Source organism: Monodelphis domestica, chromosome 4 (assembly GCF_027887165.1).
Source record: "Monodelphis domestica isolate mMonDom1 chromosome 4, mMonDom1.pri, whole genome shotgun sequence".
In the NCBI taxonomy this organism is placed as follows: Eukaryota; Metazoa; Chordata; class Mammalia; order Didelphimorphia; family Didelphidae; genus Monodelphis; species Monodelphis domestica.
The window spans coordinates 26,124,543-26,149,580 of record NC_077230.1 but is presented as its reverse complement, the minus strand read 5'-3'; the positions used below and the strand labels follow the sequence as shown (position 1 = coordinate 26,149,580).

General features: G+C 36.8%; 2 protein-coding genes across 2 annotated transcripts in view; one reads left to right on the top strand and one right to left on the bottom strand.

The window, feature by feature from the left end:
- Positions 1 to 5,118: 5,118 nt before the first annotated feature.
- Positions 5,119 to 24,037, bottom strand: DYNLT3 (dynein light chain Tctex-type 3). Its single transcript, XM_001379081.4, has 5 exons — positions 23,845 to 24,037; positions 17,426 to 17,467; positions 16,225 to 16,348; positions 14,079 to 14,156; positions 5,119 to 6,863 (listed from the first exon to the last, which is right to left on the bottom strand). Exons 1-5 carry the CDS (start codon positions 23,872 to 23,874, stop codon positions 6,787 to 6,789), a joined length of 351 nt encoding a protein of 116 aa, XP_001379118.2. The 5' UTR covers positions 23,875 to 24,037; the 3' UTR covers positions 5,119 to 6,786.
- SYTL5 (synaptotagmin like 5) overlaps positions 23,949 to 25,038 on the top strand; it is a 301,635-nt gene continuing 300,545 nt past the window's right edge. Inside the window, exon 1 of the mRNA XM_056826259.1 lies at positions 23,949 to 25,038. The gene's annotated coding sequence lies outside the window, so the exon portion shown is untranslated.

Here is a 25,038-nt window from a genome sequence, read left to right as displayed (position 1 = left end):
TCACACAGCTAGGCAGCATCTGCGTTCGGATTTGAACCCAGGACCTCCTATCTCCAGATCTGGCTCTCCATCCACCAAACCACTTAGCTGCTCCTGTAGAGGATTTTAAAAGTCAAATAAAAAAGTTATGATTTTTTTACCCCAAGAGGCAATAGAGCCTCTGGAGTTAAGGAGGTAGGATGTGGCTTAAACAAATCTATTCTTAAGGCAAACCATTTAGGCAGGGACAAATCAGGAGGCCTTTGCAATTGTCTGAATTAGAAGTGCTGAGGACCTAACCTAAGGCAGTCAGCAAGTGATTAGTAAGAAGGTGGCATGAGGGATGAAGACGTAGAAACAAAGATCTAGGCCAGTGTTTGAACATGAGAGTAAAGGAAGAGGAAGAGGTGCCATAGTTAAGAATCTGAAGGATAGGAGAGGCTAGATTGCTCAGTAGATAGAGCCAACGCTCTATGGAAGGTCCTTATTTCAAATCTGGCTTTGGATGCTTCCTAGTTGTGTCACCCTGGGCAAGTCTCTTAACTCTACTCTTTTGCCTTGGAACCAATACACAGTAAGAAAGAAGGTGAAGGTTTAGGAAAAAAAAAAGAACCTGAAAAATAGGGAGAATGGTGTCAAGGGTGGTACCCTTGACAGAGTTAGGGAGGACATGAATAGTTGTTTTGGATGTGTCGAATTTGGCATTTAACATTTAACATCTAACCAATGAGCAAGGAGTAAGGATTCTCTATGTGCCAAGCACTCATGTGCCTCATACTAGGGATTAAAAAAAATATATGAACTACAAAACTTGCCACTAAGGAGTTGACATTGTAACAAGATATATATATATATATATACACACACACACACACACACACAAGATAGTTACAAACTGGATAGATGGAAGGCAGCTTTAAAGGTTCAGATTCTGGCATCTGAGCAGGATGGGGCAAGTAGGCTGAATCTGAAAGGAATCCTGAGATTCTAAGAGGCAAACGGAGAGCATTTCAGGCATGGAAGGGAGCAGACTAGAAAGAAAGGAAGAAGAAAGAAGAAAGGAAGAGACCAGGTAGTGAAGAGCTTTGAACAGAAAAACAAATAGTATTTGGTCCTGGAGGTCATAGGGGACTACTGACCTTTATTAAGTAGGGAAATAACAATCTGGAAAGTCTCTATGGAAGTTGTGTGGAGGATAGATTAGAAGAGAGAAAGATGAGGAAGAGAGACCAATGAGAAGGCTATTGCAATAGCCCAGGTGAGAGAAAAGGAGGACCTGAACTATATACTATAGTACTATATATGAGAGATGAAATCAAAGCAGAAATGACAAGATTTGATACTTAATTGGATCTGTAAAGTCAATGAATAAGGAGTCTAGGATAACATGAACCTGAACTTTTGGGAGAAGAGTGGCGCTCTCAAAAATAAATGGGTAAGGGTTTGGGAGCAATGGTAGTGAGTGCTATTTTATAAATGTTAAATTTGAGATGTGTTCAGAACATTTGAAATATCATATAGTCCGGTGGTGATGTAAAACTAAAGTTTTGAAGAGACAAAGAGTCCCAAAAGTCTTAGTGAGTTTTAAGCTTTTAAAATTTAATTACAATTGCCAAATACTATTAAAAACATTTTTTAAACTACAACCCTGACTTTGGAGATATCCTTTAGGAATATGGGTCTCTGCACAGATGATAACTGAACCTATAGGAACTAGAGAAGAGGGCCCAAAATTGAAGCTTGAGGGACATTCATAGTTGGGAGAAACTAGAAAAGATGAATGTAAGGAAAGGCTAGACAAGTAGAAGAATGAGGGAGCAGTGTCCCAAAAACCCAAGGGAGATAATATCCAGGGGGAGGTAATCAATTACCATTAGGACTGGCAACTAATATCCTTTTGCAAACCAAAAGTTTAGTCATCTGTCCTAGAATTTTTTCAGGGGAATGTCAAATTCATCAGTCTTAAGTTGTTGATATCTAGCTTCTCCCCTTTAGGAACTTAAACTATATACTATCTGAATTCATCCATTCTCCAGTACTGCTAAAAGCTTGATGCCAGTAATTCAAAAGCCATATGTAACATTAAAGTGTTACTTATGCAGCTGCTTAACTATTTGTGGTTCAAGATTTGCTCCTACAATAAGACATGTTTCTCCACAGCATTTTAAGTAAACAGAAATAGGTTTATTATTATTATTATTATTATGGAAAGACCCAGCAATTTAGAATCAACAGAAAGCATAAATGAGTAATAATAATAATAATAATAGAGAGAGAAAAGAAATATCACCAAATGAGGAAGCACCTACACCTGAATATTATGGCTAGGAAGTCCTGTGATAAAGCCTTCAGGGTGTCCCATTCAGGAAAGATCCCAGGCAAAGTGTCCTTTCTATGGGTGAGATTTTAAAGTCCACTTTCCAGAAGGAGATTTTTATTGGCCTCAAACAAAGAAGGCTTTTTGCCAACTGTATTTTGCATAATTGTTCCCAGGGTTCCAGTGACCTGGGCAAGGCCCCAACCTCCAAGAGACAGTTAAGCAAAACATGTCTCAAAAGTTTAATCACAACTCATGAAGACAACACATTCTGTGAGACAAGTTTATCTCACAGAAGTATGTTTATCTTCTAGTCAGAGACCTTGGAGTCTGCCTGGAGCTCTAGCCAAAACCCAAGGCAGCCCAAGTCTCTGCTAGTAAATGTGAAGCCTGTGATTAAAACAAAACTCAACAAAAAATAACAGGAGAGATTTATGAAAATTTTACTTTAAACCTTCCCCATATCTAGAAACTCTTTGAGTCCTTTGAAGTTCTATTTGTCCGCAGCAAAGGACCTGAAATCATTTAGGGCAAGTTGGCCCTTTCTTACTATTCTCACCTATTCTGGACTTCATTTCCCTATTAAACTACTTAGTTTTACCCTTTCTAAGCTGGAGATGATACTCTTTAACAAAGAATCAGTTTGATACTACAGACAGAATCCACAACTTTGAGTCACAGGAATCGAATTCGAATTATTCCTCTGGCATTTGCTGTTTATGTGACTTTGTATTATAATCTCTCTGGGCCTCAGTTTCCACTTTTAAGAGTTAGATCAGTCCATTTCTAATGACCCTTCTAGCTCTCTCATCCTAAAACAAAATGTTAAATAAATTCTAGTGTCTCTGTGGATAATGCAAAGACCACTCCAAATATCAGACATTCTTTTTGTCCTAACTACAGTATTTTCAAGCCTTAACTCGCCTTGGGCTTTAGTCTTCCTGATGCTATCCTTTCTAGTCTATACCATTCTTGTAGTCTTCCTTGGTTTTGTGTTCCTGAATCAATCTTTTGTATATGTCATTTCAAATTCTGAGTGTTTCCCTCTAAAATGACATTGCTTTATGCAAGTGTCCCATTTTTTTCTTTAAGATCATTTCACAATTTGGCTGCCCTGATTTTTCCAGACCTTCCCCTCTCCTCCATACCCATGCCTTCCCTTTGAGATTGCCATTTGCATTTTACACATGTACAACTTTTTATGCTGTCTGGGAGACATTAGATGAACTTGAGGGTAGACATAATGGTTTTGCCTTTGTAACCCCAATGTTTAGCATGGTACCTGTCACACAGGTGATCAATAAATTCTTGGGAATTGTCAAAATGTCATTGCTGAGCATCTTCACTCCCTCTTGAACCATCTTTTATTCACCTCGGGCCCTGATTACCTCTACATCCATATATATTTTTATCCATGCCAAACCAAACATGACATTTTTCACAAGATTTCCATTACTTCCAGTTCACTAGATACTTCCTTCTTTTTGGTTAGAATTAAATCAAGTAATCTCTTCTACTAATGGGCACCAAAGAGGTTAAATATCAGCAATCTTCTGCTTTTAGTAGGAGTATTTTTGCAGATGTCTAGGTGGCTGAACTCTATTATAGCCTTGGAATAACAGGAAGGGTCCTTAGAAGTTGTATAGTCCAATCCCTTCATTTAATGGGTGAAAAAAACAGGTTCAGATATGGGAAGGGACTTGGCCAAAGTCACAGTAAGTAGCAGAGCAGAGATTCAAACGTGGTAGTACAAAACCAAGAATATTTTACTTCAAATACAGTGTTCTTTCCATTATATCACTGTACTAATTTTGTGATTCCAATTTGTCATAAAATGTTAAGAACTAAGGGGGATCTTGGGAATTATCAGTCTTAACCGGGGTCACATAATGAAGCAATTAAGGGCTGAGCCTTAAAACCACGTTACTTCATTTAAGCTGTAGTGTTCTTGCAAGTACATCACGCTTCCTTATAACTGGGCAGGTGTTACGTAAAGTTGTGTACCTATAACTCACCTCTTCTTTTACTGTCTGTAACCCAGCCCTTAGATTTGAGGTCTCAGTTCATTTAATCCAACTGCTACTGGTTACATAAATGCCCTTTATAATGACTCTAACAGTAATTCTCTAGACTGCAGGAATACCTCCAGTCAGAAGGAACATAAGTGAAGCAGCTCATTTCATTTCTGGAACATTCTTACTGTTAGAATTCTTCCTCATAGTAAAACAAAATATTTCCCTCTAATATTCACCTACTGAAGGCAGATAATACACTAGTAAGTAAGAATGACAGTAGAGTACTTTTACTAGAGAAAATATAGGGATATTATCCACTCTTAAGACAAGATGATGGTAGTTTACAGACATTATTATAGCCTTGGATAGTTAAAGCTCAGTTACTATTCTAATTTTGCAAATTTAGGCCTCTTAATTAAAAACAAACACAAACCTCAATTACATGTTGGAAAATCAGAATGCCTTTCTTTTATAAACATGAATTAAAAGTAAATAGCTATACAATTAATTTATACTGAGCTATTTTGCATAAAATTTTTTAAAAGCAAAAAAGAAATAATATATCTTATTTTGTTCTAGATTAAAATATTACTTCAACTTTAAATCATACAGGCATTTAAAATTTATATATGTGTAAACATTATATATATATATTTACAGTGTGTGTGTGTGTGTGTGTGTGTGTGTGTGTGTGTGTGTGTATCCATCCACACATGATCATTTCTCTCCATTTCCACTGCTGGGTACCTTGTATAGTAGCCAGATAGTTTATTTTTAATCACACTATGATCACCTAGAAAGCAAAAGTATTTGTAAGGCAGACAATCTTTATTATCTTTCAGCTACAGAAACAGTATCAAGCAAATTCTTTAAAACATGATTTTACAAGGTTTATGTTTCTATGATTTTTTTTTAAGAAACTGAGATTAACTAACATCACTCAATTACATTAGCATTTTGATCACTCTAGTACAATCTTCAAGTTCAAGAAAAATAGCATCAAAGTAATAATTGAGATAAATTTTGATGTACCAAAAATGGTACACTACTGCATTTAAAATGAACTTATCTTTTTTGAATATGCATCTGTCTGTTACATATCTAAAATACAAACATGCAAATATAACCACTTTATGCCCCATTATCCTTTTACTCATCACCACTAACCCTTTCTTCAAAAGTTCAATGTGTTCGTTTTACTCTATAGATTTACTCAGTATTAAGACTATTTGTATTTATAACTTTATTTTCTTGCTTAGACAGCAGATTGACTTCGCATTTGGTAGCCCAGCTGTGTGTATACTAATTTAAAGTCTTTACCTCTCAATATATTTTTCTACATATCATAAGCCCTGAGTTATAACTTGCTAATGAATATACACTTTACATTTATAACTTACTCTCTATATTTTAAACTTCATATAGGTGATTCACAAATGTCAGTTAATAATCAAAACAATAAATACAACTCCCTAGTTATGAAACTAAGAACAAAATTAAATGTGCATATTTAGTCTAACCAACTCTCTTTAAATATTTCTCTAAGTCATGTCTACAATGGTAAATAAAATCTATTTATAGCAAGAACATGATTTAACTAACTTCTGCATGGCTTCTGCTCATTTTATTTTCCTCTTAAAATTAATTAACTACCACTGTCTTATATACTCTAAATTGCAAACCAAATGGTTTAATTCACATATCCACAACCCAAATTATATATGCTACAGTTTCCAAACTGGGTGGAAGGCACCAGCAATGTGGTAATTAAACAGAATGCTGCACATAGTGGGTAATCAACATGTATTTGTTGAACACAGAATGATTTGAAAGACAATTATTGTTGAATTAGTACGTGTTGTTATTTATTCTACAGTGACTTTTATTAGGCTAGAGAAATCAATTCATCCATATTGTTCAATTATGAACTCCGGATTTTGGAATTAAAGGCAACAAATTATTAAATAATTACTTGGGGGGAAAACCAAGTTAATTCTAGTTACTATATAATAGTACTCGATAAAAAGAAAAACATAGAATACTTATGCTATCTTGTTTGTATAATCAAAAGAGGCACTGATAATTACTGAACTAAGAACTTGGGTAAATTTATATACTTGGCAGATAGAATGTTATTTTTCTAAAACAAGAGAACTTTATTATCCTAATTTTAATTCCTCCATTTCTCTGGATACATAGTGTTAATGGAAAGCTGGTGCAAATATAAATACAGTATTTAAATCTAATGCCTTATTTTTCTGGGTTTAATGTTTTTCTAACTATGCAAGTGTTTAATTAAAGTATGCTATGTTATAAGATTAGTTATAAGGTTTACTTTTTACTGTTCTGAAGCCAATTGCACACTTTCACTTCTTGTGCAATAATAAGGTAATTAAATAATACTATGAACAGTTCCATCAAGAACATTTTGATAATTTCTTATATTAAAGGCGCTGGTATAATATTTCCATTTAGCTACAGGATAATAGCAATGGCAAAAACATTGACAATACAGTTCATAGTTTGATTCTCCCATCTTATGGTACAGGTTCCTGAAAAGACAAATAAAAAAAATTAAATTCCAGAAAATACCAAAATGACCAGGAAAGAGACTTTTATGTTTGAATTATTTCAATCTAAAAAAAAAAAGACCTTAGATACTTAAAATTCCAATGTTACAAAGGATTAACAGGGCTTTGGATGGCTGGTGGTGTCTATGAATAAGAACAGCCTTTATATTTAGGATTCACAAGTTCTGTTGACAAAGTAGGCCAGCACTGGTGAACATTATTAAAATCCTGTGCCTAAACTGTACCTTCAAGCAACCTGTGACCTCTCCTCATTATCCCAGAGAGCAGAGGGAGGACATGCTCCCACTGGGCTGCTGGGCAGGGCATATAAACATTGTCCCCAAAGGCAGTGGAGAGAAGAAACAAAGCTGCCCCCTCTCGCATGTGGGGGTAAACATGCCACATCTTCACCAACTTGATAGTGGGCTCATTCAGTTGATTGACTAATTTGTATTTATTGAGTAGACAGTTGTGGTATAACTGTTAGATCATACTATATTTTGATCCAGAGAACTTGAGTTCAAATCCCAGTGACCTGAGGTAAGTCAACTTCTTAACCACTTCTGAGTTGGTTTCCTTATCTGTTAAAAAAAAGGGGGGAGGGGTTGGGCTATGATCTCAAGGTTCATCTATGACTCTAAGATCCTTTGACTTGTAGAAGTGGCTTCTCTATATAATTTTGGATCAGTTTTCAAAAAACTTTTCCATGAGCCTTCTCCTAGTCTCAGCCATTTACCCTTTCCTCTCAATATAGATCCTTGGTAATAAGTCAAGACTCAGTCTAGGCATAAGTTGATGGCACCACCCAAAATTCTCAGCATCAGCAAAATCTTGTTCTACCCACAATAGCTTGTAACATTATATAAGATCTAACAGACTACAGTATCACTACCACTGGGAAGTGCTAAGTAGAGAGTAGAAGATCTCCAGTCTCAACTGCAGCCAATTGTTGGTGTACAGGCTCAGATAGACATTGCGAAGGAAGAAAGGTTTCAGATATAGCCCCAGAAGATTCTGTGATCGAATGAAAAATTCCTTAGTTTTTGGATCTAGATCATATCATGCTTCCAAAACAATCCCCATGAATTTATGAAGAGAAGTAAATTTGCCCTAATAATTTCTGGGGAGCATCCCACTAGAATGCCACTGATGATGGGAAAATGTACTCCACTGACTGAATTTTTTCTTTCTTAAAATTTTTTTAAAGTTTATTTTGTCAAATATTTCTAAATTATATGTAAAAAATTTCAAAACTTTTATTTTTAAAAATTTGAGTTCAAAATTCTCTCCCTCTATCCATTTAGAAAGTAAGCAACATATCTATTATACATTTCAAGTCATGCAAAACATATTTCCATATTAGCTACATTGCAAAAGAAAATACACAAAGATATGAACAGGCAGTTTTTAGATAAAGAAATCAAAACTACTAAGTCATATGAAAAAATCATTCTAAATCACTATTGATTAGAAAAATGCAAATTAACACAATTCTGAGGTATGTAATAGGAAAAGGATAGAGATAGTTTAAGATTTAAGAGAAGTGGAAGGCTGTCTTTAATGCACAGGCTAGAAACTCAAGGGAAAGGGCTTTAGCAAGCAGAAGGAGAACAACAACAGTTTGGAAGTGACAATGGCTAGAGTGAGTGACTTCCTGGAGGAGGCTTGGCTCTTCCTGTCCAGAAGGGTGGAGGTAAGGTGGCGTGTTGGAGTTTGGCTACCTCAACCTGATTATGGAGGAAAAATCCCTAAATCATCTTGGGAGGTTCTCTGTTTGACTGGGGGAACATCTAGAAAAGTATCTGATCAGACCTGCTGTGCTTTCCAGAAGGGTATCTAAAAATCCTGTCAGATTGACTGAGGTTTTACCTTTAGGGGTCCAACCTCCTAGGGTGGACTTAGCTGTTTGAGAGCAATCCTAACGGGTTTTGGAGACAGCTTTTGAACTAAATCTAACCAAATAGTGAGGGTCATAGATAGGCAGCTTAGCCAGCTTTGGGGGAACACCTACATAGAAATAGGGAGCTGGTAAGTTAGCCGGAAGACCCGAAGGCTCCCTCCTGCGAGGGACATAGAGGGTTGTTGGATGAATAGCTAGATCCCTTAGAGTTAGGAACCCTTTGTTCTGATCCTGTTTATATACCCTCTTATAGTAGTAGTAGTGGTAGTCTCTCTGTGACTCTGAGAATGACGATTGTTTTTGTGCATTATCATCTATTGATGTACCCTCATGTGGCTTTGAAGTCCAAAGACTGAGGCGCAGAGTTTGTGGCACATGGGGCCTGGGACGCCAGTTGTTATGGGAGGTGCGGGTGTGGCCTGGTGTCGGCGTTCACGTGCAGTGGCAAGACATCGACGTCGCTCATCTTCAAAGGTGGTGGCGGCATGGTGAATGTGGGTTCGCCAGCTGCTTCTGACAGAGGCAGCGAGTTCTAGTTGCTTTGGTGTCATGCCAGCCCACTTCAAGTTGGACTGTTTGTATACCCTCTTATAATAAAAGAGATGCTGATTTATACATCAATTGTCTCCAAGGCATTTGCACAACTGGCCCAGTGAGAGAAGGTGATTCTGCTTCACTCTCACTCACCAGAGGTTAGAATACCCAGAGATCATGGCTGGGTATTCAGGGAGATCTCTAAGGGGAAACTACTCTATCCACTTTGGATCTCCTCTTCCTACTCTTTTTTTAGGTACCAGCTCATAGCTATCAAACCTACTAATATGATAGAAAAAGAAAACAAATGTTGGAAGGATGTTGGAAAATTAGGACACTAATGCATTGTTGAAGGAGTTGGGAATTTAACCAACCATTCTGGACAGAAATTTGTAACTATGTCTAAAAGTCTGTACCAGTATGCATACCCTTTTATCCAGCACTATTGCTACTAAGTCTGTATTCCAAGAAAATAAACTTTTTAAAAAGGGAAAAAGCCTATTTGTACAAAAATATTTATATCAGCTCTTCTTGTGCTGGCAAAGAATTAGAGACGGGGGCGATGTCCATCAACTGGGAATTTCCAACTGTGACTTCTTAGTCACACTTCTGAAACCATTTCCTTCATCATTTCATCATGATAGTATTCCATCATAATCATAAGCCACAACTTGTTCGGCCATTCTCCAATTAATGGGTATTAACTCAATTTCCAATTCTGCGCCACCAAAAAAAAAAAGAGTTGATAAAAATATTTTTTAACAAGTCTTTTCTTTGATCTTTAGTATATAGACCCAGTAGTGGTATAGTTCCAAATTGTTCTTCAGAATTCTTGGCCCAGTTCACAACTCTACCAATAATGTGTCAATTTCCCTATTTTTCCATGTCCCTGCCAGCATTTGTCATTTTCTTTTTCTGTCATAGTAGTCAACCCGACAGGTGTGAGGTGGTATCTCAGAGTTGTTTTAAATTCTATGTCTCTCATGAACAGTGAATTGGAACATTTTTTCATGTAACATAACTTGAATTTCTTCTTCTGAAAACTAAGTGTTCATATATATCCTTTTAAGAGAATTAAGGGATTGGAACAGCAACTGGTAGTGGAAATTCAGTGAATTATACTGACTCCATCTTGTGACTCAAATTCTGAAGCCAGTCCAGTTCCATTCCTATTCAATTACTGGTCTAATCCAATTTCACTCTTATGAGAAAATTAAGGGAGTTGAGAACTTTATTGTACTCTTTGAACTTAGCCCTGCATGGCAGGGAAACTGGACCATCCCTACCTGTTGCTAGAGACTCTTAACTACAGATTTAGATTATGCTAACCAGAAACCTGTTTAAATCCAGATTGATGCAAGGGGTTTTATCTCAATTATATATCTCAAGCAACCTATATGTCTTATCTGAAAACTGGCCCTGTATTGATCAATCAATAATTGTTTCCATGTTCCTCTTTGTCTGATTTCAAGGAATTATGCTTATTTGTTCTACCCCTCCCAATTTGGAAAGTCCCTAATCTTTCCTCCAATTAGAAATCAGATTATCTAATAATGTTGTATTGTTATCTTATAATTAATTGGTCATATCTGATTGTTTTTCATGTATAAAAGTCTGTCTCCTCCTGTATTCAGGATCCAGCCCTTAGTTGAGGAAGGGTCTTCTTCCTGATATGTTAGGCAACTGGCAAGCACTGCTTAATAAATTGAAATGCTCAGAAGTTTAAGCCTTTGTTTTCTTAGATATGTCATCTTTCACCCACCAGTATTTATCAGTTGAAGAATGGATATTATTTTTAAAAATACTGGCTCAGTTATATTTGAGAAATGAGGCCTATATCATAGAAAATTGCTATAAATACTACAACCCAAGTTTCCTTCTTTCCTTCTATTTTTGGCTGCATAAGTTTTATCTGTATAAACACTTTTGAATTTCATGTAATCAAAACTACCCATTTTATTTTCTGTGATCATCTCTATTTCATCTGATGATAAATTCTTTGTTTATCCACAGGTAAATTTTTCCATATTCTCCTAATTTACTTATGATATCACCTGGATTTTGTCATTAAAATCCAAAAGGTCTTTAGAGAACTAATTTCTGAAGGAACTGGCAAGAAACAAATTTGAGCTATTTTGACAAAAGCAAAGCTTTGTCATCAAATAAACTACAATGTTTTCTGAAAAGTGAGTCAGGGTTTAATTTAGAAATATCCCATTCTAAGAAATCAATTTGTTGCAAGACAGATCAATTTTTTCAAAGGCTATTTATTCTCTAGACACCCACTAAATCTGGAACTCTAGAAAATCCTAAAAAATGCCTTGACTGTGAAAAGTTCTTTCTCCCAAGTTGCAAAGGCTAGTTTGTTAAGAACTTAGAGAAGAAAGTATAAGGGTAAACCCTTGTTACAGCAAAGCTGAACTCAGTGACTCATGTTCTGAAAGCATTCTTGACCTTGAAAAGTCTCTTGATACACTCCAAATCCTTGGACGTATATCACTCAAAGAGGACTTTGTGGAAAAGAACAGATTTGATTAAGGTCTCCCAAGTATGACCACCTTTTATCACTAAATATCTCCTCTCTCCAACCTCATGAAATCCCCCAGGAACTTTCCAGTGACCATGTTTGAGAGAACATTATAGGAATTCATCAAAGATTTATAGCTAGAAAGAATATTGAAGGAACCTGCTCAAATTCCCTCACTTTACATTGGAAGAAACTGAGTTCCAGAGAGAGTGAGTGATATAACTATATTTACACAGGTTGTAAGTGGCAGAACTAAGATTTAAGACTGCCAGGGTAGCTAGTGGGGCCATACTCACTCAGAATGAACTACAATCCATAAGGAGTTTCCCTAGGGAACTCTACAACAGAACTAAACTATATATTTCAGAACAAGGAACTGGTCACAGTTAAGACAAACTTCAAACTAATACAACATCTCAGAAATCCAGGGAAGGTCTACAGAATACTCCATTGGGACATACTCAATGGGTCCTATTTTTTTAAAAAAAGCTTCAGGATCTATTATGTTCTGAGAAGAAAGTAATTCAAAGCTGAGGCCTCAATTTTGAGAACTGAGGAGAAACAAATTCTCCAGGAAAACCTAAAACCTGAAAACTTTGCAGCTACTCTAACATAAACCAGAGAACAGAGTTCTTCCAACACCACAGTAGCAAAATGCCTTCATCCAAACTCATCTGGCCTTCCTGCATGAGAACCCAACTCACTCTTCAAAGGAAAATTCCATCTTTGAAAAGCTTCTGCAAATATGTTTATTCCTAGGTGCCCTCTGGGAATGAGCAGTAGAAGTGTTATGTCTCTGTTACAATGGACTAGTGGGATCATGGAAGACCTCTTCTATTTGGTTATTTGGGATTTTTGGTGGTCTTTAATACATTTATATACAATTTTTCTCCTAGTTGTTCCAACAACCTAGCTGGTTTACTATAGTCTCTGCCAAGATCACTGGGACACTGATCATGGATAGCTTTGAAATTCATTGCGAACCCAATTAAGAATCTCAAAATCCAAACAACATGGTAGAAGTAATTTGACAAACATGGACTATAAAGCGCCCACACTACCACAAAGACTGTCCAGAAACATCCCTGCTTCACAGCCTACTCACTCTATCATGACTATAATGGAATACAATTCACTTCTTATTTTGGTTCACTTTCTCTTAAATACAATGTCAAGTCCATCTTTTTCTTGAATACTATATATACTCTGTATATATTTTATGTGTACATACTATTTCCCCCAATAGAATGTAAGCTCCTTAAGGGCAGAGGCTATTTCATTTTTGTCTTTGTATACCCAGCAACTAATACAAAGCTTGGCATACAGTAAATGTTTGTTGATGGGCTTGACTGATATCAAGTCCTAGATGAGGGCTTCTTAACCTATTTTGGGCTATGGACCCTTTAGGCAATTTGTTATATTTGATGCATCACTTCTCCTAAGGGTTTAAAATGCATAAATTAAAGTATATAAATAAGATTAGAAAGGAAATTAATGATACTGAAATAAAAATATTGAAGTATTACCAAAAAATAATTCATGAAATCAAGATTCACATGCCCTAGATAGAGGGTCAGATGAAAATGGGCATTATTTTTTTGAATTATTAACTAACATCATGATGCCTAAATAACCTAATGCTGACTTCTACTCTGATAATAGGATTCTATTCACTCATCGTCAGCTGATATGAAGTTACCATACTCAGCTATTCCCTAGAAAAGTCTGAAACTATCCTGGTAAGCTCATAAATGACCTTGGAAACTGCCAGATTTGGGTCAAAAATAGTATTAGATTCTCAGCCAGGTGCAGGGGGACCCCTAACCTTGTGGACTCAGAGGGCTTTATAGATCAAGATGTAAAGCCCTTCCATGAATCTATACATACCCAAATACTTGCATAAGCCAGGCAGGCACTTTTGGAGTAGGGGAACAAGGGAGGAGTGCTGAGCCTGGCATTGCTGTAGGTAGTTAGCAAGAGCAGGGATAGCATAAGGTGAAGTCTGAGATCTGTCCCTATCAATTCTCAATAGTATTCACACAAAGTTAGATAAGGAGAGTCTTATCATGGATAAAATAATGTGTAAAACAATTCTACACTATGATACTTTTTAGAATATTACCCCTCAATGACAGAAATAGACAGGAAATGCTACAGCACTGAATAGGTAATAAAAATGGACTATTTAGTTTTGTTATGGATTGCTCTTTGATGGAATGTCTTTAAAAGCTCTTACCATCAGATGTAGTATCCCAAAAACATGAGCTGGCTGTGTGTAAACCAGATCCACTCTTCTGCATCACTGCACAAGTAACTGAAAGACAAAGACACAAAATGAGTGAGTTCAAAAACAAAGAGATGTATGAATGGAAACAAAAGTAAGAAGGATTACAAATACATACATTATTTTCATACTTTTAACAAAGAAATGTTTGATTTCATAGGTATGAAATCTATAAAAATAATGAATAATAGAATAGAACAAATAAGGAGTAGAGAGAGAAAAATAACAAAACATTTGTTTTCTTCAATATTTTCTATTTTAAAATCTGTGATTTGTTTGGTACGGATATTCCATCCAGAATTGTGTATTACAACCCTTCTTTAACCCAGAAGAGAAGTCTTTAAGAGCCACTGTGTCTGAAGAATGTATCACTACTTGGCCAATCTAGTAATGAAGCTCCCCATACTTGACAAGGCTGGTTCTTGAATAATAAACAGCTCATTACTGACCTTACATTCAAAGCCTTTCTATGCAGGGACATTTCTATGTAATTTGGGAGTAGCAGTGCTGAGGACAGCAATGTTGCTGGAGGCAACATTATTATAGGGAAAGCATACAACTATTCAAAGACTAAATTAGTTTCCAAGGTAGCATGAGGCTCTGAATTTTTTTTTGCACAACCTACAATAGTAATTGTGAAAAGTCACATACCATTTGTTGATTCATTCATTCACTCAACAAATATTTGCCAAATGACTATTATATTCATTCAAGGCACTGTGGGGGATACAAATGTAAATTAAGGTAGAATTCCCACCACAAGGAATTTACTACATAGTAGAAACAATAAGACAATACTCTAAAAATGTGAGTTTTAACTAAACAGCTCTGAGGGTTCAAATAAAGGAAATATTATATCTGATTAAAGGGGCTTAGGGAGGGGTACATAGGGAAGTATGATTTATGAAAAAGAGACCAAGGTTGTAGCTTACAGACAGGGCTCTATTCGAATACTAGAAGTAGGAACAAGCGGACTTAGCAAGTGATAGTCAAAAATGGACCATATGTTTGCCAGCTTATAGTTGTGAAGAGTACAAGGCCCCATTAAAAAAGGTATTTGATTCGGTGGATCGAAATGCCATATTTTAGAGTCTCCCATCAGTCATTCAAGATGCCTTGAAAGATAAAAGAGCAGAAAGAACTCTGTTCAGTAATGAACATCAGATGAATCATGAAACAGGGAGACTGAATGCTTGTCAAAGGTATTCACCACAGTAATGGAAGAGATCCAGTCCAGAGTCCAGTTTGAACAAGTTTGAAAAGGAGTTCCCTGTGGCTGGTGAGGTCCTTCGGATGCTTTGGTTTGTGGATGACATGCTAATGACATCAAGATGCAGAACTCTGCACAACCTTCTCACTCCCAGGAGTTTCCACACAGGAGAAACCAAGTGAATGCAGAACGTCTATTGCCCCCAAATCAAGATGCTTTTGGGAGGTGGATGCTTCACAGAGCTCATCTACCAGTGTGCTTATTTAGGATAGAGAGTACAGATAGAAAACGAGTTGGGCCCAGAATTACTAGGAGGAAGAAAATGATATGGCTTGCTTTTGGGAAAATACAAAATTCTTTTCTTATCCCAAGCTCCCCATGAAAATAAAAGCTTACCTGTTAAAAATAACGTTTTACTGGCATTGTTACATGGCAGTGAAACATGACACACCACAGTCTCCAAAGAACTAAAGATGAGTATCACAGAGAAAGCAAGACAGAGGGTTACAATGGGTGTGAGGTATATTGGCTATGTAGCACATAGCCAATGAAAAACTCCAAAGAACAATAGTAAAAGACTTCATTAGAAACTGTATGATAGGAAGAGAAGATGGACAGATCACACAGAAAGTAAGAAAGGTAATAGCTGAGCAGAACACTTCACTAATATTTTCATGATGTCAGGAGAAAGTGAAGAAAGTCTTCAATTTGTTGGATGGACTTTCTTTGGGTAAATTGTCAAAGAACATGGAATTTTGTGCAAGCGGGAACTCAGGAATCAAAGAGATCACAGACCCCTTCAAATATTTAACAGGGAAGGCTATAAACTTACGACATCATTGAGAGTAGAAACAGTATAAATTAGTGAATACAGACCCTACTACTTACCAATATATTTATATGTCTTCCCTAACTTTACCAAATGGGTTAAGGATTGTTCCACTATAGCTGCAGTCCACTGATTGACATTATTCTGATTATAATCCACGCCACCCAATATAGCATCTATACACTAAAAAAAAAGTACAAAAGAGCAAAGATTAAGTATTGAGGCAAATTATAGTAGAAATAGCAAAAGCTTATCTAAAACAAATATTTTCTAGGCAAATTAAACATGTTGAACATATATGTATGTGTATGTAGATATATGTATATAACACACACACACACACACACACATATATACAGCTAAGTGTCAGAGTGAGTAGTGCTGAACTTAGAAGTCAGACTAACTGAATTCAAGTCCTGCCTTAGACACTTACAAGTTGTGTGGCCCTGGGCAAGTCTCAACCTCTCAGAGCCTTATTTCCTCTGTCTGTAAATGTGGATAATAATAGTACCTAACTGGAAGGTTGTTATGATCAAATGAGATAATATATATAAAGTGCATTTTGCAAACATTAAAGCAATAAATAAATGTGAGCTGTCAAAAAAATATTTAAATAAGGACTCCTGACTCCAAGCTCATGGACATTCTTAACCTTTTTTGTGTCATAGTAGTCTAGTGCAAAGGTCAGAAAAATATAGCTCACAGGTCAAATTCAGACCAGGGGATGTTTTCGTATGGTTTTAAAAAAACATTCTTAGCTTGTGACCCCTACAATGCTTCTAAATGCAAAAAAATGAAATATGTATAGTCAGGAAGGTCGTCAGTGATACTGAAATACAACTATCAAAATATTTTTAAAAAACATGATCCCAGGTCAAGGACTTCTATTCTATGGCATGACTAATTTTGTAGAAGCTGGACTCCCTAGAAGACAAAAAGTTTCTCTAATATCTTATGAAAAATTTGTTACAAATGCAATGTTTCCTACTGAGTCTTTATAAAAAGTCTTTTAGATTTATTTACCTAAAATCATTTTAGAAAAAAAGAACGTTTGCCTAGACTGAGGAAATACACAAAACATCCAATGACAATGTTCAACCAATCAGCAAATTCTGCATATGCAAATTAAAATCATGCTGCTTTAGGGAATTTATATTAAAATTATGATGTAATACTGACGCTCTCCCCTGTACTAAAAATTAAATTATGACCTTGAAAATTCCACTCAACATAGTGCAATAAAAGGTTTAAATAACCTACCTCTTTCACAATATTGTGTGCTTCATCAGCATTGAAAACAATCTAAAAAAAAGATGGACAAAATATTTTGATGTAAAATCATTTTTATTTTTTGAATCATAGCTATATAAGTTAAGAGAACTAGACCTCAGAAACCTTTTTTCCACATTTCTCATTTTACTTATAAGGAAACTAGGCCCTAGGGAGGTTGCTTATGTTCACACAGGTAAGAGTAAGAGGTAAAATTTGATTCCAAGGCCTCTGACTCAAGTCAATGCTCTAACCATTCCTAAAAAGTTGTATATAAATTAAACTTTTAAAAACAGAATTTTATATATATATAACTCTTGCCTTCCATCTTAGAATCAATACTATGTATTGGTTCCATGGTGGAAGAGTGGGTAAGGGCTAGGCAATGGGGGGTTAAATGACTTGCCCAGGGTCACTTGCCTAAGAAGTGTCTGAAGTCACATTTGAACCCAGGACCTCCCATCTCTGGGCCTGGCTCTCAATCCACTGAGCTACCCAGCTGCCCCCTAGAATTATATTTTAAATGCCCTTGATTACTCATTCTTACTGCTTCTATGCTCTGCTCAAATGTCATTTCAAAATAAGATCTTTCCTGATACACTCCAGATGCTAGTATTTCCTACTCCCCAAATGAGGTTATATTTATTTATATATGTATGTTATTTCCATTGATACAATATAAATTCTCTGTGGTATTATTTTAAATTTATTTTTTATATCTTCAGAAACTATACTAGTACCCAGAATATATTAGTGAGATTCAACTGATGAAAGGAACTCCTGGTGGTTAGTGCTTTTTTAAAACAAAAAATCATTTAAAATTATGAAAAAAACTCACTTCATTTTATCTGCTTATTAAGCTCAAATTACTATATACTATATTTTCTCAAAGCAAGGCAAATCTTAAAAAAAAAGAATTGAAAGTTCTTCATAGTTCAGGCATACCACATTTTATACTAGATATATATTCTGCAGAAATACAGTGCATTGCTTTGGAAAATAATCCTGAGATTCTACGGTATAGATAGTCAATATAACATTAGTCAACATACTTCATGACAGAATTAGGTACTTTATGATGCAGGAATCTGGAGGTCGAGTACTTGCCTAAGTTACCAAGCAGATTCAATGCCTTTTGTAGGGGAAATATTAGTCCTATCCACAGATACAAAACAAATTTGGCTTAAGTATACACAAGAAAATCAAACAAAATAATGAGTGATATTGTGGGAGTCTGACTAATAAAGACACATTCAGGATTTGGAAAAATATACTTATAAAACAATTCTTTTTTTTACAGAAATATTCTTAAATAAATAGGAAGATACTAATTGCTCACAGTAGGACTGTAACAAGAGGCCAAAATTATTATATATTACAAAATTAAAGATTTGATCTTCATTTTAAAAAGACAAGTTGCTCAATAGAACAGATTAGGTAAACAAGACCCCATCCAAAATTAAACTGTAGCATTGTATTGCTTACCCCAAGAATACCAACCTGTGCCCTTCCTATATGACAAACACTGACAGAAAAACTGGAACAGCCTGGCAGAAATTAAAATGACCATATAAGTTTGGCCATATGATAAATAAACTCCAAGTTGATGCATTACCTAAATTTAAAAGTTCTTATCATAAGAAGAATTTAGAGGGCAAAGGAAGGAGAGAACGTTTACAATAATGTCTAGGGGAAGAATTTTTTCTACTGCAGCAAGAGATAAGAATGATCATAAAATAAAATGGATGATTCTGATTTTGTATAATTTAAAGCTGTTGCACAAATCATCAGATAGGCAAAAAAGACAAAAGAGGAAAACAGCAGTTTTTAGAGGGGCTTAGAGATGTGAATTTCCATAACTACTCTGGGAAAATATTTGGAATATCCTAGAAGTCATAGTACTCTACCCGCCTCCCTTTGATCCAGTATTACTTCTTTTAGGTATTGTCCCCAAGAAGTTCAAAGACAAAGGAAAAGGATCCATATGTAAAAAATAAAATCAATACTGTATTTTTACCGTAGTAACTGGAAAACAAAATAGATCTCTGTCAATTAAGGAACAAATTGTATATGAAGAAATGGGATTTTATGGCATCATTGAAAGATAAATATGATAGATTCAGAGAAATATGGAAAGACTTGTATTCACTGATGCAAAGTAAAATGTACATATCCAGAAAAACAATTTATAATCCTAAAACAATTGAATAATAACTTAAGAAAAACTACTTTCAAAGACCTCAGAAGTCTGAACAAAACACTCACTTCTCATGATTTCAAAAGATGAACGATGAATATAATGCTTGCCTCTTGGTACAAAAATAATAGTCTAGACTAGAGGTACAGAATGAGACATCAGTTTTCAGGAATGGTCGTTGTCTTGATTTTTTTGCTAGACTATTCACATTTACAAAGGAGAACTATTACTGGAGCCAGATGGGAAAGAAGGGATAGTGGGCAGTGATAGATATTTTTTAAAAAGAGTTATCAGCACTCTAATGCAAATAGTAATAACATGTGTAGTAAGCAAAGACTTCTTGAAAAATGATTGACAGAGAGCATGTGACTCAGAATCATAAGAGAGCCTGGGTCAAGATTCCAAGGAGTTTGTGGTCCCAACTAAAACCAGACTTCTTGGTGAGAGAGAGACTTCTGGGTGAAGCTTTTGGAGTAGCTGTGATTTCCATCTTTCTACAAGATTTCTGCCTCTTTGAGGGCCACCTTGAGAGGAAGAAAACTGCTTGAACTGGCTGCTGGCAGCTGGCAGCTAGTTTGAAGACCAAAGAAAGAAACATCAAATCTCTTCTGGACCTACTTTGGACTTTACCTCTGGGATCTTGGTTCATTTATTGGACTCAGTTTGTGAGGTTCTATTTGGGAGGAACATAACTTATTTAGCCTAGATAAGTAAGCCATTAGGAGAATATTAAGGACATTTAGGTTTGGGGATAAGATTAAGAACTTTTCCTTCTCCTTTGTTACCCTCCTTCCTCTCCCATTCCCCATCAATAAACTTAAAATATTTAGATGTTTCCCTCTTGTCTCTTCCCCTTAAACTATCCCAAAAACTATCCCAAAATAACACATGGAAATAAGTTTTGATCAATGATACATGGAAAACCCAATTAAACTGCTTGTTGGAAAGGGGGAAGGGAAGGGAGGGAAAGAATATGAATCATGTAACCATGGAAAAATCTTCTAAATTAATTAATTAAATAAAATAAATTTTCAAAAAAAGTTATCAGAAATGTTGGAGTGGATGTGGCAAAATTGGGACATTAATGCATTGCTGGTGTTGTGAATTGATGCAACCATACTGGAAGGCAATTTGGAACTATGCCTAAAGGGTGCTAAAAGATTGTCTGCTCTTTGATCCAGCCATAGCACTGCTGGGTTTATACCCCAAAGAGATGATAAGAAAAAAAAAAACTTGTACAAGAATATTCATAGCTGTCCTCTTTGTGGTGGCAAAAAAGTGGAAAATGAGGGGATGCCCTCCAATTGGGGAATGGCTGAACAAATTGTGGTATATGTTGGTGATGGAATACTATTGTGCTAAAAGGAATAATAAAGTGGAGGAATTCCATGGGGACTGGAACAACCTCCAGGAAGTGATGCAGAGTGAGAGGAGCAGAACCAGGAAAACATTGTACACAGAGACTGATACATTATGGCACAATCGAATGTAATGGACTTTTCTACTAGCAGCAATGCAATGCTCCAGGACAATCCAGAGGAACTTATGAGAAAGAACTGTGATTGATCACATAGTGCGATAAGGATATGATTGGGGTTTTGATGTTAAAGGATCACTCTACTGCAGATACAAATAACATAGAAATAGGTTTTGAACAATGATATGTGCATAACCCAGGGGAACTGCTTGTGGGCTTCAGGAGAGGGGAGGAAAAAGTGTGTGTCTGTGTGTGTGTGAGTTCATAAATCATGTAACCATGGAAAAATATTCTAAATAAAAAAAGGAAAAATATTATCAGTAAAATTTTTTTAATATACAGAACTACAAGAGAGGACCCAAAAAGCAATTTGTTATTACCTAGAATAGTTAACAGCAATTATGTCATTAGCTGGCTAAACTTTATATATTTGTACATAAATACATGAACTGTATCTAAAAGAAATTTGTTTCTTATAGTCTTCTTCCTTGTCCTTATCTTGAAATGTTTGTTATTGTTAGGTTCACAATAAAAAGTACATTTACATCATAAAAGAAAAAGATTACCTATTGGGCAATCTGTATGTGTGTGTGTATGTGTGTGTGTGTCTGTGTGTGTTTATCTTCACAGACACACACAAGAAAACAGGGATGAACAGACAACTAACTGAGATCACAATTAAAGGGGAAGAAAGTTGGATTGCTTCAAAAATGGTACGGTATTTTTAATGACCCCCAAGCTTCTTTCTGAAATAAAAGTTCATTTTAAACCTCATAATTCTGCTGATTACACAAGGGCTATGGAAAACTAGTCTCTGAAAAATTAAGTGTGGGTCACCAAAAGAGTAAGAGAGGGTGAATCCTAGGAATAACTAGGCATAGTCATTAGCAAACAATAATTATGGGAGAGAAGTGGTATAGAAGATTTGGAGATAGTACATATGAAAGGAAAAGGAGCAAGGCCAAAAATGTAGTCAGAATGAGGGATAATTGATGGAAAGCCCACATACTCCACTGACATCCTTACATTGGCCATAGAGGAAAAGGAAAGCTCTTAGTTCACTGGGTTGATTTAGGGGAGGATTTGTAAGAGGAAAGGGGCAAGACTCACACAGTTTAAGACATGAAAGAGCTGTTATTTGCACAGTGGAAGGAATACCCACATGGATTAGGGGCAGATCCTTCAAAGTAAATACGGATGGTCTTGCTATTTCAGAGTTAATATAGTTGTACTGCTATAAACTAGTCAGACAATTTGTAGCTGCTTTTATAAGCCTTTTCTTCATGTGATTTGTTAAAATTATACATTATATAAGAATAAGTTTCAAATTATCACAAGATTTTAAAAGGAATAAAACAAATATAGACTTCAGTATCACTGAATCATGTGATTTTATAATGTAGATTGCCCAATCCAAAAATATGAGATTTGTTTCTACAGCAATCATCAACTTTTCAAATTGCTGCTAGTTGTTGGTTAAGGATTTGGAAGTACACAATTAACTACCTTAATACTTTGTTAGATCGGAGGGAACAAGTGAACAAATACTGAAGCTATACAGTTCCTTGGATAACTTTCTGCAGTTATATATGAATTAATTACACCGCAGAGACCACCAACAAAAGTAGAAGAGTGAAACTACTCTAAAATGTTGAGTGTATTTGGAAGTGCTTAATATTTCTATTTCTATTTCTCTGAGGGCTCTTCGTTTCAACTCTTGAAGCTGTTATTACATCTTGGAATCTGGTCCCTGACTAATTCTAAAAGTGGCCTACAGAGTTCAAATAAATGCCACTTTAAATCTAAATGATGAATGATTCTAATATTCATGCTTTGTGGTACAATCATGCCACCAAATCAAAACTCAAATCTTTTCAAATATCAGGGGAAAATGTTTCATTAAGAAAAACAAAACCCACAAAAACTTAAAAGTGGTAATCAGAAGACAATTACATCAGGGCTTAATTTTTTTTCTTCCGATTTCTAAAACTAAAATCTGTGAGTAGGCAGAACTACCTAGAAAAATAATTTTTTTTTTAAAAAAGGGATACTTCGCGGTTTACTATCTGGCAGCTCGCAGACCAGCCCCAAGATTCCCTTGCCTGCCCCTAGGAAACCCAGTGACAACTACTTTTGGGGGGCCGATTATCTATATAAGCTTAGCCATCTGCAGGCCCATAGAGTTCGTCCTGGCGTCAAACTTTGGGCAAAGAACCACGACTCCTCCCTCCCCAGGTGGGCCAGTCTAAGGCAGCAGCCTTGAACATCCCACACAGGGTCGCCCAGTATTGGGCACCTCTCATTCGTCTGCGTCAATTTTGTTCTTTAGGAAGCAACCGAGGGGCTGGAGGAAGGTCTAGGTGAGCGAATGCTAGGTTAGACCCGTCAACGACCACGCCCTGCCGCAGGGGAAGGAGGCAGCGGCAAGAACCGGAAAGGAGGCCGCCCCGCCCCCCGGCTCGCGAGCCGTCCTCCAGCACCCCACCCTCCGACCCCCCGAGCGCCCGAGGCCCTCCCCCCACCCGGCACACAGCCCCCGTCGAAGCGCGCGCGCCCCCAGCCCCGCCCGGCCCTGCCCCGCAGGACTCTATTCTGGCTCGCGGACCCCCTCGGACGGCGCATACAGATCCCTCCGGAGGGTAGACTGGAACTGAATAATAAAGAAGAAGATCTGGCGGCGCCCCCGGGAGATGCAGAGGAGGGGAGCAAGGACCCTGGAGTGGGGAGGGGCGGTACCTCATCATTGTGGGGCTGATATTCCTCCATGGCGGCTGCTGCTCTTCCTGAGGGCGGGGTCGTAGGGGGCAGGGCCTCCTTCCGAGGTGTTTATTGGCCTTCTGGACTGACCCATCTCCTCCTCCCTACTGTATACGCTTCACCTCCCTCCCCTCCCACTCCTCCCAGCCTCTCTGCCCCGCCTCAATTGCCTCCAGCTCCTCTAGAGCGGTTCATATTTGGTGGCCTGGAAATCGGAGTCTTAGAATGTGAGAACCCGAAAGAAGTTTAGACTTTTAGACTTGATGTCGTCAAGAAGCATTTATTAACCACCTGCTGTGTGCTACGCACTGTTCCAAGAACTCAGGATACCAAAAAAAAAAAAAAAATTGCTAGAGCAGCCCCTGTCCTTAAGATGGAGGAGAGACTATTGACCAATCAATCGATTAACATTCATTAAGCGTTTAGGATAAGCCAGTCCTACGTTAGATGATGCAGTGTATAGAGTACAGGGCCTGGCATGAAGACATCTTCTGAAGTTCAAATTTGGCCTCAGACACTAGCCGACCTAGTGAGAAGTGACCCTGGGCAAGTCATTTTAAGCATTTGCTTCAGTTTCCTTGTCTGTAAAATAAACTGGAAAAGGGAATGCCAAACCCCTCCAGTATCTTTGCCAAGAAAACCCCAAATGGGGTCAGGAAAAGTTGAACATTACTGAAAAGAGCCTGAACAACATCTGCCAGGCAGTGTTCCAAGTGCTAGAAATACAAAGAAAAACAAATCACATTCCTGCCCTCAAAAAGCTTACAATCTAATGGAGAAGATAACATGTAAACAATTGTGTACAAAGAAAATATTTACTGGTAAATTGGAGATCATCTCAGAGGGAAAACGCTGTGCCCCATATTAAGGAGGACTGGGAAAGGCTTCTTAGAGAAAGTGGGATTTTTATCTGAAACTTCAAGGAAGATAGAAGACACAGAGGAGAGAAAGAATTTCAGACATTTGAGACAACTAGTGAAAGTACATATCATTTTGCAGATGAGGAAACTGAGTCTCAGCAAGGCTGTTTCCTCCTTGTTTGAATGTCCTTTAAAGAGGAGAGTTTTGCATTTCTATATCACACTGTCATTGACTATCCAGACATTGTGCTGATTCTAGAAATCACTATGGAAAGAGCTTCACCAACTAATAAGAACTACCAAGGATGAGCAG

What these genes read in the sequence shown, in the direction of transcription:
- DYNLT3 (XM_001379081.4), bottom strand. Translation starts at nt 23,874, where the DNA reads ATGGAGGAATATCAGCCCCACAATGATGAG. An exon ending in ATCAGCCCCACAATGATGAG is followed by an intron (nt 17,468 to 23,844) that starts GTACCGCCCCTC and finishes TCTTTTTTTTAG; the next exon opens with ATTGTTTTCAATGCTGATGA. An exon ending in CACACAATATTGTGAAAGAG is followed by an intron (nt 16,349 to 17,425) that starts GTAGGTTATTTA and finishes CTTTTTTTTTAG; the next exon opens with TGTATAGATGCTATATTGGG.